The 17,117-nt window shown below is 39.6% G+C and overlaps 1 protein-coding gene across 2 annotated transcripts in view; it reads left to right on the top strand.

Moving 5' to 3' along the window:
- LOC110538323 (retinal cone rhodopsin-sensitive cGMP 3',5'-cyclic phosphodiesterase subunit gamma) overlaps positions 1 to 17,117 on the top strand; it is a 50,384-nt gene that overhangs the window by 31,487 nt on the left and 1,780 nt on the right. Inside the window, exons 1-3 of one of the 2 annotated variants that reach the window (XM_021625058.2) lie at positions 13,868 to 13,991; positions 16,095 to 16,252; positions 16,430 to 16,470. In XM_021625058.2, coding sequence (XP_021480733.1) covers positions 16,107 to 16,252; positions 16,430 to 16,470 — 187 coding nt within the window. In that variant the 5' untranslated portion in view covers positions 13,868 to 13,991; positions 16,095 to 16,106. Of the gene's footprint in view, positions 1 to 13,867; positions 13,992 to 16,094; positions 16,253 to 16,429; positions 16,471 to 17,117 lie in introns of those variants that run through there. The other variant, XM_036938508.1, reaches the window with a different exon arrangement.

Here is a 17,117-nt window from a genome sequence, read left to right as displayed (position 1 = left end):
TCATCTCTTCAACTTGACCTTTTCCAACTTCAACCCTCCCTCACGCTTTCTCTTCAATTCTCTTCCTTTCTCTCTCTTTCTGTCCCCTTGTCCATGTTTCTAGAATCAACACGTTTCTGTGCTGCCTCATCCATGCACTGTGTGACTTCCCTTGAGATTAGGGTCACACTGATTTCCTAAGTATTGTGCACCCCAATCTGTTCAACCAGTCATGGTTACCATGTCGCTAAGAAGTGGTTCTTGTTATTGTGGTAGTGTAGGAGATGGATTGGGCGTTGAATGATAAGACAGTCCCCTTGTGAAGTGCCCTTTAAAACAAGCATGCTATCAGATCCCAAGCTGATCCAAACGGCATACTGCAGTGACTCACTCCTATCTATTTCTCATCTTCTCTCTCTGTATCTTTAATCTCCCGCTTCTTCCCTCTCTCATTTTTTTTCACAATTTGTGGTTGATTTCTAACTTCAAAGCCAAGGTCACGTTCAGGAAATCTCACAGTGTATGACATCCTGAATCTCAATGTAGATTTCGCTGTTTGTAATTCAGAATGTTGGTAGCAGCACAGCTATTTGCCAACCCTCACGTTGCTGCACACAAATGAACATGTCACACACGTCCACTCTCACTGGAGAGTTAAAAACCCAACAGGATTCTGTGACTCCAAGTACCTAGTAGCTATAATTGGTCAGAGAAAGGTGGTATTTATACATCAGGTGAATCTCTTCTGCCAGGCCTTCAATGTGCTAAGAAGGAGACAAAGTAGGATCTGAAGACAGCATGTGAATCACAATGGCAGCTGCAAGGCTATACAGTACCTTAAAATCACAGCCAGAAACCGTTTCCAATTTCAATCTAAATTGATGATATAAAAACATTGTATGTGAAACGATCTATTTGCATATATTCCTTTTAAAGGTTGTGTTGAGGTATTTCTATTGTTCCAGTGTATCTTGTATCATTCACAGTAGGGCTATTTCTATTGATCCAGTGTATCTTGTATCATTCACAGCAGGGCTATTTCTATTGATCCAGTGTATCTTGTATCATTCACAGTAGGACTATTTCTATTGATCCAGTGTATGTTGTATCATTCACAGCAGGGCTATTTCTATTGATCCAGTGTATCTTGTATCATTCACAGCAGGGCTATTTCTATTGATCCAGTGTATCTTGTATCATTCACAGTAGGACTATTTCTATTGATCCAGTGTATGTTGTATCATTCACAGCAGGGCTATTTCTATTGATCCAGTGTCTCTTGCATCATTCACAGTAGGTGTAACGGTCGTCGATGGTGGAAGAAGAGGAGGACCAAGATGCAGCGTGCTATGTGTCCATATTTATTATGTGAACACGGAAATAACAAAAATAACGAGAAACGACCGAAAACAGTTCTGTCTGGTGCAGACACACAACAGAAAACATAAAATAATCACCCACGAAACACAATAGAAAACAGGCTACCTAAATATGGTTCTCAATCAGGGACAACGATTGACAGCTGCCTCTGATTGAGAACCATACCAGGCCAAACACAGAAATAGCAAATCATAGAAAAACTAACATAGACAACCCACCCAACTCACGCCCTGACCATACTAAAACAAAGACATAATAAAAGAACTAAGGTCAGAACGTGACAGTAGGGCTATTTCTATTATTCCAGTGTATCTTGTATCATTCACAGTAGGACTATTTCTATTGATCCAGTGTATCTTGTATCATTCACAGTAGGACTATTTCTATTGATCCAGTGTATCTTGTATCATTCACAGTAGGGCTATTTATATTGATCCAGTGTATCTTGTATCATTCACAGTAGGACTATTTCTATTGATCCAGTGTATCTTGTATCATTCACAGTAGGGCTATTTCTATTGATCCAGTGTATCTTGTATCATTCACAGTAGGACTATTTCTATTGATCCAGTGTATCTTGTATCATTCACAGTAGGACTATTTCTATTGATCCAGTGTATCTTGTATCATTCACAGTAGGACTATTTCTATTGATCCAGTGTATCTTGTTTCATTCACAGTAGATCTATGTCTTTGTCATTCTGTAATATGAGCAACAGGGGCTGCAGATCAAAATGAGCTTGCGCTAAATCCGGTGTAATGTATGAAATTTGTGCACCTTTGTGAAAACAGTCACATGCTCCCTGACAAATGAATGAATTCAATATTGTAGTTGTCATTCACACAGCCTAACATGGACATTAACACAACTGTTACCTAACAACTTAAGTTCAGAATTTTGCCTAATACAGTTTTAGTCTAATTAAACATTTTTGAATGACCATTCAGTAAATAATTAGTGATCTTGTCATTAATTAATTATTGTGATTCTCCCATAGAGTCAACTTGTTACACTGGTGTCTGAAATGGTTCAATGACACAATTAAGAATTACGTAACGACAAGACGCATACATTTGGGGGGATTATTGACACTATAGTGATAACTTATATTGATACTACAGCTTCATAATCAACGTAAGCTAAATGATAACTCTAACAGTGGCTTTCAAAGCTGCAATATGTCACTTTTTGGGCAACCTGACCAAATTCACATAGAACTGTAAGTTGTAGAGCTGTCATTCTCTTTGAAAGCAAGTCTAGGAAGTGATTTACCTGTTTGTAATTCAAAATGTTGGTAGCAGCACATCTATTTGCTGTTCTATGTGCACTATTTCTTTGCTTCCCAGTCTTAAATTTTGTTTTCACTTCTTTTACTTTGGGTTTGTACACCAGCTTCAAACAGCTGAAAAGACAATATTTTTGGTTATGGAAAATATATTTTACAGCGGTTTAGATGGTACAATGATTCTCTACACTACACTTGCTTGTTTTGTCACAAACTGAAATTAGGCGGACTATTCGAATTTTAGCAACCAGGAAATGCCGGAGCGATTTCTGCATAGTGCATCTTTAATATTTCAATTATATATATTTTTTAAATACATCCCAATGGGGTTAAAGCATTGGTGACTTGTATCTAGCATGTTTGTAGTGATTTTAAATTGGATACAATTATGTTGATTAGCCTACTACTGACAAACTATAGGCAACACAATATCTGATCCACGCCCACATACAAATCAGTCCGATATTGTGAAAAGAATGAAAAAGATGTGAAGACGCTGTTTGTGCGACAAGTGATTTTTAACAACAATGTGTATAATTCCGGAGCTGTAGTGCACTGCAGTGCTTAAAATTCTAATGCAAACAAATGACAAATAATCCATGAGCCAGGGTGGTCGGTCAGGCTCCCTTGGGTTGTCGATATCTCATTGTGATTTTCTTGAAATGTCCTTTGAGTTGGAAAATGTGTGATAGCAGTGCAGCAATGGGAGCTTTCTCTGTGTTATCACTCTTTCTTTCATCCCTCCACCCCATTCATTTCTCCCATAGGGATTTCAACCTATGACAATGTCAGTATACAACAAGTTCTTGCTCAGGTGTACCCTTTAATCATATATCATTGGAAAGTTTAGATCCACAGTTATCCATCAGACACCTTTTTTTTGTGCCATTGACATTAGGATGTTGAAACCTTAGCTTATATCTGCCTCACTAGATGGAATTCTTTCAAATGACATATGATTTAAGGGTTTATGTGAGGAATAACTTGTTCTATACGGACATAGTTTGTCATAGGTTAAAATCCCTATTGGACAAATGTATGGGATTGAGGAATGAAAGAAAGAGCTCTCATTGCTGCACTGCGGCACATTTTTCCAACTCTAGGAACATATACCTTTAGAAAGTGTTCACACCCTTTACCTTTTCCCACATTTGTTGTGTTACAGCCTGAATTTTAAATGGATTAAATTGAGATGCTGTGTCACTTATCTACACACAAAAACCCATAAATGAAAAGCTAAAATGTCTTGAGTCAATAAATATTCAACTCCGTTGTTATGGCAAGCCTTAATAAGTTCAGTAGTAAACGTTTGCTTAACAAGTCACATAATACATTGCATGGACTCACGCTATGTGCAATATGTGTTTAACATGATTTTTGATTTACAACCTTATCTCTGTACCCCACACATACATTTATCTAGAAGGTCCCTCAGTCGAGCAGTTTTCCAATACCTCGCAAAGAAGGGCACCTATTGGTAGATGATGAAGTTATTCATTACACTTTGGATGGCGTATCAATACACCCAGTCACTACAAAGACACAGGTGTCGTTCCTAACTCAGTCGCCGGAGAGGAAGGAAACCACTCAGGGATTTCACAATGAGGTCAATGCTGACTTTAAAACAGTTACAGAGTTAGGAGAAAACTGAGGATGGATCAATAACATTGTAGTTACTCCACAATACTAAAATAATTGACAGTCAACAGAAGGAAGCCTGTACAAAAGAATCCTGTTTGCAACAATGCCCTTAGAAATAGTGCTAAAAATGTGGCAAGCGATTATCTTTGGGGAAAATCCAATGCAACACATTACTTTTCATGAATTCACCTTTCAGCAGGACAATAACCATAAACACAAGGCCAAATCTACACAGGGTTGCTTACTAAGAAGACAGTGAATGTCCGAGTTACAGTTTTGACTTAAATCTACTTAAACATCTATGACAAGACCTGAAAATGGTAGTCTAGCAATGATCAACAACCAATTTGACAGAGCTTGAAGAATTTGAAAAGAATAATGGGCAAATGTTGCACAATCTAGGTGTGGAAATCTCTTAGAGACTTACCCAGAAAGACTCACGGCTGTAAATGCTTCCTAAGTTGTTTGACAAAGTATTGACTCAGGGGTGTGAATACTTATGTAAATGCAATATTTATGTATTTCATTATTTGCTAGCATTTCTAAAAACATGTTTTTTACTTTGTAATTATGGCGTGTAGATGGGTGAGAAAAAAACGATTTAATCCATTTTGTATTTAGGCTGTAATACAACAACGTGGAATAAGTCAAGGTGTATAAATACTTTCTGAAGGCACTTTATTAAATTCCTTTTTATATGAGAAGAAAATTCAGAATTATTAAAGGCAATTCTCTCTTTCTCTCTCTAGGAAGTGTGCCAGTTACTAAATGTGTCAATAAGGTGACAGGTCAGTGTTGGAATTCTATTTCAGGGTTGCTTGGCAATGGCAATTAAGGGGGATACGAAGGATTGTATGCAGTGTCACACATCTCACATGGTCTATCTGTCCAGACACCTTTGGTCTAGAACTGGGTGAGCTGAAACAAAGCTCCTCTCTTCCAGACAGTCCCATATGTTGATATTGGTTGATACAGTTGAAGTTGGAAGTTTGCATACACTTAGGTTGGTGTCATTAAAACTAGTTTTTAAACCACTCCACACATTTCTTGTTAACAAGAAAGTTAACAACAAGTTTGGCAAGTCGGTTAGGACATCTACTTTGTGCATGACACAAGTCATTTTTCCAACAATTGTTTACAGACAGATTATTTAACTTATAATTCAATATATCACAATTCCAGTGGGTCAGAAGTTTACATTCACTAAGTTGACTGTGCGTTTAAACAGCTTGGAAAATTCCAGAAAATTGTGTCATGGCTTTAGAAGCTTCTGATAGGCTAATTGACATCATTTGAGTCAATTGGAGGTGTACCTGTGGATGTATTTCAAGGCCTACCTTCAAACTCAGTGCCTCTTTGCTTGACATTATGGGAAAATCAAAAGAAATCAGCCAGGACCTCGGAAACAGAATTGTAGACCTCCACAAGTCTGGTTCATCCTTGGGATACGTTTCCAAACACCTGAAGGTACCACGTTCATCTGTACAAACAATAGTACGCAAGTATAAACACCATGGGACCACGCAGCCGTCATACCGATCAGGAAGGAGACGCGTTCTGTCTCCTAGAGATGAACGTACTTTGGTGCGAAAAGTGCAAATCAATCCCAGAACAACTCAAAAGACCTTGTGAAGATGCTGGAAGAAACAGGTACAAAAGTATCTATATCCACAGTAAAGCGAGTCCTATATCGACATAACCTGAAAGGCCGCTCAGCAAGGAAGAAGTCACTGCTCCAAAACTGGCATAAAAAAGCCAGACTACGGTTTGCAACTGCACATGGGGACAAAGCTCGTACTTTTTGGAGAAATGTCCTCTGGTCTGATGAAACTAAAATAGAACTGTTTGGCCATAATGACCATCATTATGTTTGGAGGAAAAATGGGAAGCTGAAGAACACCATCCCAACCGTGATGCACGGGGGTGGCAGCATCATGTTGTGGGGGTGCTTTGCTGTAGGAGGTACTGGTGCACTTTACAAAATAGATGGCGTCATGAGGAAGGAAAATTATGTGGATATATTGAAGCAACATCTGAAGACATCAGTCAGGAAGTTAAAGCTTGGTCGCAAATGGGTCTTCCAAATGGACAATGACCGCAAGCATACTTGCAAAGTTGTGTCTAAATGGCTTAAGGACAGCAAAGTCTAGGTATTGGAGTGGCCATCACAAAGCCCTGACCTCAATCCTATAGAAAATGTGTGGACAGAACTGAAAAAGCGTGTGCGAGCAAGGATCCTACAAACGTGACTCAGTTACACCAGCTCTGTCGGGAGGAATGGGCCAAAATTCACACAAACTTATTGTGGGAAGCTTGTGGAAGGCTATCTGAAATGTTTGACCCAAGTTAAACAATTTAAAGGCAATGCTACCAAATACTAATTAAGTGTATGTAAACTTCTGACCCACTGGGAATGTGATGAAAGAAATAAAAGCTGAAATAAATCATTCTCTCTACTATTATTCTGCCATTTCAAATTAAAATAAAGTGGTGATCCTAACTGACCCAAAACAGGGCATTTTTACTAGGATTAAATGTCAGGAATTGTGAAAATCTGTGTTTAAATGTATTTGGCTAAGGTGTATGTAAACTTCCCACTTCAACTGTACCTATTGAATACAAGGCTTACTTAAAAGGCATAATCCATGTCGGTTGTCTGTCCCATTTGGCAATGTTATAAACTACACACATAATGAACCTGAGACTAAATAAAAACAAACCAGTGCACCCAGTTCCTCTTCTTCATTTGTTTTGTGCGGCAGGTAGCGCCAACACTGTCTTCCATAAAAACGATTCCACTAAAGAGGAACAGTGGCATAAGATTCCAGCCTTATAATTAACTAGTGCCATTTAAATGGGTGTATAGGATAATGGATATCAAGAGTATAAATTGGTTGACTACACTAGATCTATGTTGGCAGATGAATTAGAGACACCTGTGACTGCTTTTAAATGTTAGCTTGTGTTCAGGTTAGGGCTGGGCAATATCGCTTAAAAACTCATATCTCTGTGTTTTCAAACTTATGGGCGATTAACGATATACAGTACCAGTCAAAAGTTTGGACACACCTACTCATTCTATGTTTTTTCTTCATTTTTACTATTTTCTACATTGTAGAATAATGGTGAAGACATCAAAACTATGAAATAACATATATGGAATCATGTAGTAACCAAAAAAGTGTTAAACAATTCAAAATATGTTATATTTGAGATTCTTCAAATAGCCACCCTTTGCCTTGATGACAGCTTTGCACACTCTCTGCATTCTCTCATCCAGATTCATGAGGTAGTCACTTGAAATGCATTTCAGTTAACAGGTGTGACTTGTTAATACGTTTGAGTCAATCAGTTTTGTTATGACAAGGTAGGGGTGGTATACAGAAGATAGCCATATTTGGTAAAAGACCAAGTCCATATTATGGCAAGAACAGCTCAAATAAGCAAAGAGAAATGACAATCCATCATTATTCTTAGACATGAAGGTTAGTCAATCCAGAAAATGTCAAGAACTTTGAAAGTTTCTTCCAAGTACAGTCGCAAAAACCACCATCAAGCTCTATGATAAAACTGGCTCTCATGAGGACCGCGACAGGAAAGGAAGACCCAGAGTTACCTCTGCTGCAGAGGATAAGTTCATTAGAGTTAACTGCACCTCAGATTGCAGCCCAAAAAATGCTTCACAGAGTTCAAGTAACAAACACATCTCAACAGCAACTGTTCAGATGAGACTGCATGAATCAGGCCTTCATGGTCAAATTGCTGCAAAGAAACCACTACTAAAGGACAGCAATAAGAATAAGAGACTATCTTGGGCCAAGAAACACGAGCAATGGACATTAGACTGGTGAAAATCGGTCCTTTGGTCTGATGAGTCCAAATTTGAGATAAACTATAACTATAACAATTGTTGAAAAAAATATAATTTGTAAAAATCTAAATAACTTCACAGATCTTCATTGTAAAGGGTTTAAACACTGTTTCCCATGCTTGTTCCATCAACCATAAACAATTAATGAACATGCACCTGTGGAACAGTCATTAAAACACTAACAGCTTACAGACGGTAGGCAATTAAGGTCACAGTTATGAAAACTTAGGACACTAAAGAGGCCTTTCTACTGACTGAAAAACACCCAAAGAAAGATGCCCAGGGTCCCTGCTCATCTGCGTTAACGTGCCTTAGACATGCTGCAAGGAGGCATGAGGACTGCAGATGTGGTCAGGGCAATACATTTCAATGTCTGTACACTGAGATACCTAAGACAGCGCTACAGGGAGACAGGATGGACAGTTGATCATCCTCGCAGTGGCAGACCACGTGTAACAACACCTGCACAGGATCGGTTCATCCAAACATCACACCTGCGGGACAAGTACAGGACGGCAACAAGAACTGCCCGAGTTACACCAGGAACGCACAATCCCTCCATCCGTGCTCAGACTCTCCGCAATTGACTGAGAGAGGCTGGACTGAGGGCTTGTAGGCCTGTTGTAAGGCAGGTCCTCACCAGACATCACCGGCAACAACGTCGCATATGGGCACAAACCCACCATCGCTGGACCAGACAGGACTGGCAAAAAGTGCTCTTCACTGATGAGTCGCAGTTTTGTCTCACCAGGGGTGATGGTCGGATTCGCACTTATCATTGAAGGAATGAGTGTTACACCGAGGCCTGTACTCTGGAGCGGGATCGATTTGGAGGTGGAGGGTCCGTCATGGTCTGGGGCGGTGTGTCACAGCATCATCGGACATAGCTTGTTGTCATTGCAGGCAATCTCAACGCTGTGCGTTACAGGGAAGACATCTTTCTCCCTCATGTGGTACCCTTCCTGCAGGCTCATTCTGACATGACCCTCCAGCATTACAATGCCACCAGCCATACTGCTCGTTCTGTGCATGATTTCCTGCAAGACAGGAATGTCAGTGTTCTGCCATGGCCAGCGAAGAGCCCAGATCTCAATCCTATTGAGCACGTCTGGGACCTGTTGGATTGGAGGGTGAGGGCTAGGGCCATTCCCCCAATAAATGTCTGTGAACTTGCAGGTGCCTTGGTGGAAGAGTGGGGTAACATCTCACAGCAAGAACTGGCAAATCTGGTGCAGTCCATGAGGACTTTTTTTTTGCTGAGTTTATTTGGTTCCAACCACTATATCTTTGTGAAACGCAGAGTAGATGAACGGATGATCTCCACATGTGTGGTTCCCACCGTGAAGCATGGAGGAGGAAGTGTGATGGTGCTTTTCTGGTGACACTGTCTGGGATTTATTTTGAATTCAAGGCACACTTAACCAGCATGGCTACCACAGCATTCTGCAGCGATAGGCCATCCCATCTGGTTTGTGCTTAGTGAGGCTATCATTTGTTTTTTCGACAGGACAATGACCCAACACACCTCCAGGCTGTCTAAGGGCTATTTGACCAAGGAGGAGAGTGATGGAGTTCTGCATCAAATGACCTGGCCTCCACAATCACCCGGCCTCAACCCAATTGAGATGGTTTGGGATTAGATGGACTGTAGAATGAAGGAAAAGCGGCCAACAAGTGCTCAGCATATGTGGGAACTCCTTCAAGACTGTTGGAATAGCATTCCAGGTGAAGTTGGTTGAGAGAATGCCAAGCGTGTGCAAAGCTGTCATCAAGGAAAAGGGTGGCTACGTTGAAGGATCTAAAATATAAAACATTTGTAGATTTGTTTAACACTTTTTTGCTTACTACATGATTCCATATGTGTTATTCCATTGTTTTGATGTCTTCACTATTATTCTACAAAAACCCTTGAATGAGTAGGTGTCCAAACTTTTGACTGGTACTGTATATCTACATTTAAAAAAAGGTTTTCTCTAAATAAGCTTTGTTGTACACTTAAAAGGTCAAATAGACTGCTTTTAAAACAGTCAGCAATAATGTTTGAATTCAGAGCTTGTAAAATTATACATAGGCTGAATATATGCCTTCCACAGCCATAAGACCCACTAATAATTTAATCATTTTATCAAAATATTTATACCTGCTTTTTTTGTGCAATAATCACTGATCTGGTTTTCAGGTCTGTCTATAAAAAGTGCCTCTTTGTTACATTCACTAATAATGTAGCAGGCATTATAGATAATTAACACAGATCTCATAAACAATCTCTCAAGCGAAAGCCCACGCGCTAATATTTTTATTTCTAGTTTAGCCAAATCGGATCTAGGTATTATCACAAGATTTGAATTCAGCTAAACAAGGCAAAACAGTTGAATTGTTCTGAACACAACCTTCTGTCCGTCTTCAACTGTTTCAACAGCATGCTTGCCTGTCCAGTTTGTTCAGATGTTGAAATCAAGTGGCCTACCATATTTCTCAAAATGAGAACGAGTTGCCAATTCATAATCTACAGTGGGGCAAAAAAGTATTTAGTCAGCCACCAATTGTGCAAGTTCTCCCACTTAAAAAGATGAGAGAGGCCTGTAATTTTCATCATAGGTACACTTCAACTATGACAGACAAATCACATTGTAGGATTTTTTATGAATTTATTTTAAATGATGGTGGAAAATAAATATTTGGTCAATAACAAAAGTTTATCTCAATACTTTGTTATATCCCCTTTGTTGGCAATGACAGAGGTCAAACGTTTTCTGTAAGTCTTCACAAGGTTTTCACACACTGTTGCTGGTATTTTGGCCCATTGCTCCATGCAGATCTCCTCTAGAGCAGTGATGTTTTGGGGCTGTTGCTGGGCAACACGGACTTTCAACTCCCTCCAAAGATTTCCTATGGGGTTGAGATCTGGAGACTGGCTAGGCCACTCCAGGACCTTGAAATGCTTCTTACGAAGCCACACCTTTGTTACCCGGGCGGTGTGTTTGGGATCATTGTCATGCTGAACGACCCAGCCACGTTTCATCTTCAATGCCCATGCTGATGGAAGGAGGTTTTCACTCAAAATCTCACGATACATGGCCCCATTCATTCTTTCCTTTACACGGATCAGTCGTCCTGGTCCATTTGCAGAAAAACAGCCCCAAAGCATGATGTTTCCACCCCCATGCTTCACAGTAGTTATGGTGTTCTTTGGATGCAACTCAGCATTCTTTGTCCTCCAAACACGACGAGTTGAGTTTTTACCAAAAAGTTATATTTTTTGGTTTCATCTGACCATATGACATTCTCCCAATCTTCTTCTGGATCATCCAAATGCTCTCTAGAAAACTTCAGACGGGCCTGGACATGTACTGGCTTAATATGCATGCAATGTTCTCAATGCAGCACAGCACAGAGGGCTTTAACATAACACACAATCTATATACATAAAAACAACAAGACAGTTCATGTATATGTATACATATACAGTTCACATATACAGACAGTTCATGTAGAATGCATACTGTGTGTTTGTCTGTCTATGTACTGCCTATGGTAAAGTCAAACCCCATCGAGGTAAATCAGTGCTAATTTCTTAACCCCTGTGTAATCTAATTATCCAAGTATTACTGTGAACACACATACAGAAAAGGCTGGGCCTGTGACTCTTAAAAGATTTACATATTGACCTACTAATACTAACACCATGCTTTGACCCTCTGTTGCTTTTAAAGTTAAATGTCAGTGTTGTTTATGGAAAAATGGTTGTCAACAGTTAATTGTCTTTTAACTGTCTGTCAGACAGGTTATCACTAAGAGATCCCTAATCACATCAACTGTGCTTAAAGTACATCTTGAACTATAGCTTCCTGACGTAGACTAATGCAATTTCTATTCTAGACATTTCGTCGACATTGATTTCATCTGTGCACAGACAAGAAAGTGAAAGACCAAGTGGCGTCTTCACAATGTATCAACAGAAAATGCAATATTCTGTTTATCCAATATTCTGTTTATCCAATATTCTGTTTATCCAATGTTCTGTTTATCCAATATTCTGTTTATCCAATGTTCTGTTTATCCAATATTCTGTTTATCCAATGTTCTGTTTATCCAATGTTCTGTTTATCCAATGTTCTGTTTATCCAATATTCTGTTTATCCAATGTTCTGTTTATCCAATATTCTGTTTATCCAATGTTCTGTTTATCCAATGTTCTGTTTATCCAATGTTCTGTTTATCCAATGTTCTGTTTATCCAATGTTCTGTTTATCCAATATTCTGTTTATCCAATGTTCTGTTTATCCAATATTCTGTTTATCCAATATTCTGTTTATCCAATGTTCTGTTTATCCAATATTCTGTTTATCCAATGCTCTGTTTATCCAATGTTCTGTTTATCCAATGTTCTGTATGTAGTTACAGGATATTAGCTGTTTTTGTCACAGGTCAATAATTGAACATAGAATCCAGATCTCTCTTAAGGGGTCAAGAAATGACCCAGTCCTAGCCTCATCAACCCAGGTACTGGCTGAGAGGCTGATCCATATCCATGCTTCTGAGTCTTTCAAATAAGGTTTTCTATAACTGGCCGGGCCCTCAAAACCAGACCAGACCAGGGGTCTGGGTCAACATATCCAAGACTCAACTTGAGGAGCAATACGTATGACTACTTTTTTCCTCAGTAAAATCATTCATGTCAAAAAAGATCCAAATTATATGAAATATCTCTTATGAGACAAGGGCATATTGTCAACTTTGCTACCAATTCACCAATTATTGAAGTACTCATCCCCAGACCTCCATTATCAGGTGATGAAGTACTGTATATGAAATAGCTTCAGCTTCCTTTAAGGGCCCTTGGTCTGTCCTGAACCAAAGGGTCCTAAATCTCTAATCCAGATGTCCCCATTAACTGCAGGTCCATATTTGGCCACTTCACCATGCCAAGGTCAAGGTCAATGTCCTTGCACGTCAGAGCTCTGTGCTTAGACAGTCACGGTTAATTTACATTGACATTTTATGCATTTAGCAAATGCTCTTATCCAGAGTGACTTACAGTTAGTGCATTCATCTTAAGATAGCTAGGTGGGAAACACATATCACAGTCGTAGTAAGTACATTTCCCCATTAAATGGGCACCTTCCCATCTAATTATTCCCCATGGACATTAACATTTTTACCATATTCAACAAGGAAAAGTCAAATACATCACTACACCCTCCCCCGATACAGAGATTTTGATTCATGCTGCACTTCATTACTAATACAAATAGCACTGGAGAAATGAATGGGGTAAAAAGAGTTTGATGTTGTGTAATGATCTTAAGTAGTGCTACACTTAAATTGTACTGTCTAGAGTATAAACTATAGGGATTTGGGAATTATCTACTGTTACAGTTTGTTGTATTTGATCTAAAACAAATTTCAGAACTATGACACAGACTTTAAAGACAGTCTTTAAAGACCAATCACAGTGACAACCCAGACTCTTTAAAGACCCATCACATGGACCAGGAACGCAACCACATGCAGACAATGTCGACTCCTTTGACAAGCTTGACACAGGTGTGCCAAGGCTTAATGGGATAAGTTGGTTAAAAACACCATATTGACCTGCCTCACTGATGTCCCCACCCCCTCTGATGTCCAGGAATGGAGGTGGGGGGAGGGTGCTGAAGGAGCTGGCTGACCTTTTTGGAGACCATGTGACTGGAAACCAGGAGACTGCAGGATTAAGAATCAGGGGTATTTAAATGAAGGCCGGTTCCTTGTGTTCATTTTGCTCTTGGACTGACATGCAGCAGTAGCTCTCATTTCGAGACAGAAGCTCCTTGGAACATTTGTGAAATTAGGTGAGGCAGAGACTTTTTATGTATTTATTTATTTAACCCTTATTTTCCAGGTAAGTTGACTGAGAACACATTCTCATTTACCACAACGACCTGGGGAATAGTTATTGCTACTTTTCTTTATTATTCCTTAGAAATAATACATTATTACTACTTAATTACTTATTGCTAATATAGATGAATACATTAGTGCTACAGTATGAGTACAAATAACTTGTAAAGGAAGTGTAAAGGAAGATTTCCAAGAGTATCAAGCAGGAACATCTAAGATTGTGATTGATTGACTCATGCAAATCTAACACCTGTAGCCATGATGCAGAATGTACATGCATATGTAATTGTAGCTCACCTGCTCAATTGAGAATTCTAGCATGATAGCAATGAGTGTGCTTTCAGATTGGGAAGTGAAATGTGGAATCCATTTGTGTGGTAGACAGAAGTCCACATAGCTACAAACGTGTGCATCTTGACTCTAAAATGATTGGCAGATTAGAAGCAGCAAGTTCCAATGTCCATACTAGAGTACCATTAAGGCATGCCCAATGCATTGCTTCACACTCAGTGGTATGCTAGTGTTGATATTGGAACAGCTGAGATTTGTTTTATAATAGTGCAGTGGGAACTAGGTGGGAAAACATTTGTTCCAATCAATTGATAAATGATGTGACTGTAGAAACAGTTGACCTGCAGAAATCTAATTCTGCTCCTTAGGGGGACATTTGAAAACTGCAGTGCAACATCTAAGAAGTTGTAAAACAATGACAGGATTTTCAATGTGCATCCAAAACGTCCAGTGGGAGGCAGATATCTGAGAGAGAGCAGACACCACATTCCTAGAGAGAGAGAGGCTAGACTTACCTGTTAGAAGCAGAGACTGAAATCACAACAACAGATGCTTTTGCGCAGCTTTACAGATCTCTATCCACTCTGGATGGGTATTAGGCAGCAGCATAGGGAGAGCCAGATCTGGGATCTCATACAGGTGCAGCATCTGTTGAGTTACACACCGTGTCCTGGTAAAGTGAGCTCCATCCACGTCATTATGTTAACAGGATTAAGGAGCTCCCAGGTTCGGGGAAGGGGGTACTCAGGAGACAGATTAGGAGGATACTGCTTAAACGGATGAAGAAGAACAGGAACAAGGACAGCGTGTGGCCTCACCTGTTGTCCAGTATAGTGTCTGAGCCACTAAAGAGATTGGCAGGCCAGCCACTGCCGGTCTCAATACCATCATTTACTGACGCCCGTCCCAACTTCCTTACTAAGTCATAAGGATCAACCTTTTTTTCACTGACGACATCAAAGGATCTTAAATCAGATGCACAGTAGTGAAGATTTAATTTACATTAGTGTTACAATGCTATATGCATGTATATCCATTTAGTGGGGGCTAGTCAATTCAATACTTTAGTCAGGTGAAAATAATTGATCATGTAAAATCAGACATCCAAAAAGAAGATGTCCATGCTAAGAAAGGAGTGTATCCAGGGTCAAGACAATGTACCAACCCAAATGGGAAAGATGTTTTGAAAAATATATTATGGGACTGAGAAATTAAGGTGTTGATTTCCCCCCTCCCTTCGTGATCTAAGCAATTGCGTGTGACACAGAGGACATTCCTGGGATTTAAGAAGGGCAATTCATCAAATTGGGTTTTATATGCAATCAGAGATAATCTGGCTGTTTAGCCAAATCCCCCTAATCTATCCTGATTACCAGTAAGGTGGCTGGAGGGAGCCTGGCAGAGAGATAGAGATTAGCAGAAAGACAGCAGTAGAGAAGAAGAGAGGGGGGTGGACAGACCTGAAGTGAAGTTAAACTAGCCGGGATAGACGTAGAAAATGGGAGTGAGGATAATACAAAATTGAGGGAAATTAATGATTTTCTGGCCAACACTATAACAGCACACTCTCTCTCTTTCTAATGGGATTCATTGGCTGGGAAACATGTTTACATTACCAAAGCAAGTGAAATAAACAAAAATTAAATAAACAATCAGAAATTAAGAGTAATCATTATACTCACAAAAATGTCAAAAGAATAGAGACATTTCAAATGTTATATTATGTACAGTCTTGTAACAATCTCTGTCTCTCTCTGTGTCAGACCTCAGCAGAAATGAACACAGCTCCCCCTGCAGGAAGCGCCCTGGCAACGCCCGCCGGAACAGCTGGCCCAACCACCCCCAAGAAGGGACCCCCCAAGTTCAAGCAGAGGCAAACCCGTACATTCAAGAGCAAGGCCCCCAAGCCTGGCCAGAAAGGGTGAGAATCTCTCTCTGTCATCACACATTCACAGATACACACAAACTCCACACACAACCGTTCCACATATTCACACGAACAAGCACTCCATTTTCTCACATTCTCAAACCTTTATAAATGCAGACAGACAAATTCTAGAATCTGTAAGATACTAACATGTTTCCTTGTCAATTGCAGATTTGGTGATGACATCCCAGGCATGGAGGGTCTTGGCACAGGTAACTTTGATATTCCATCTGCAATCATCAGTAGTCATGTTTGTTCATCTATATATTTGTATTTCTACTTTCAGTATACAGCGCCTTCAGATAGTATTCATACCTCTTGAATTATCCCACATTTAGTTGTTACAGCCTGAATTAAATATGGTTTAAATTATTTAAAAATTCTCACACATCTACACACAATACCCCACAATGACAAAGAGAAAACATCTTTCGAGACATTTTTGCAAATGTAATGAAAATAGGTATAAGTACATAGGTTTTCACTCCCCTGAGTCAATTACATGTTCGAATCACCTTTGGCAGCAATAACAGCTATGAGTTTTCTTGGTAAGTCTCAGAGTTTTGCACAATATTTTCCAATTATTATTTTCAAAATTAAGCTCTGTCAAATTGGTTGTTGATCATTGCTAGACAACCATTTTCAAGCAGATTTAAGTCAAAACTGTAACTCGGACACTTAGGAACATACACTGTCTTCTCGGTAAGCAACTCCAGTGTAAGTTATTGTCCTGATGAAATGTGAATTCATCTCCCAGTGTCTGGTGGAAGCAGACTGAACCAGGTTTTCCCCGAGGATTTTTCCTGTTCTTCGCTCCATTACGTTTCCTTTTTACCCTGTAAACTCCCCAGTCCTTAAC

This window comes from Oncorhynchus mykiss, chromosome 12 (genome assembly GCF_013265735.2).
Source record: "Oncorhynchus mykiss isolate Arlee chromosome 12, USDA_OmykA_1.1, whole genome shotgun sequence".
In the NCBI taxonomy this organism is placed as follows: Eukaryota; Metazoa; Chordata; class Actinopteri; order Salmoniformes; family Salmonidae; genus Oncorhynchus; species Oncorhynchus mykiss.
The sequence above is the reverse complement of the archived record's forward strand: the minus strand, read 5'-3'. Positions and strand labels throughout refer to the sequence as shown.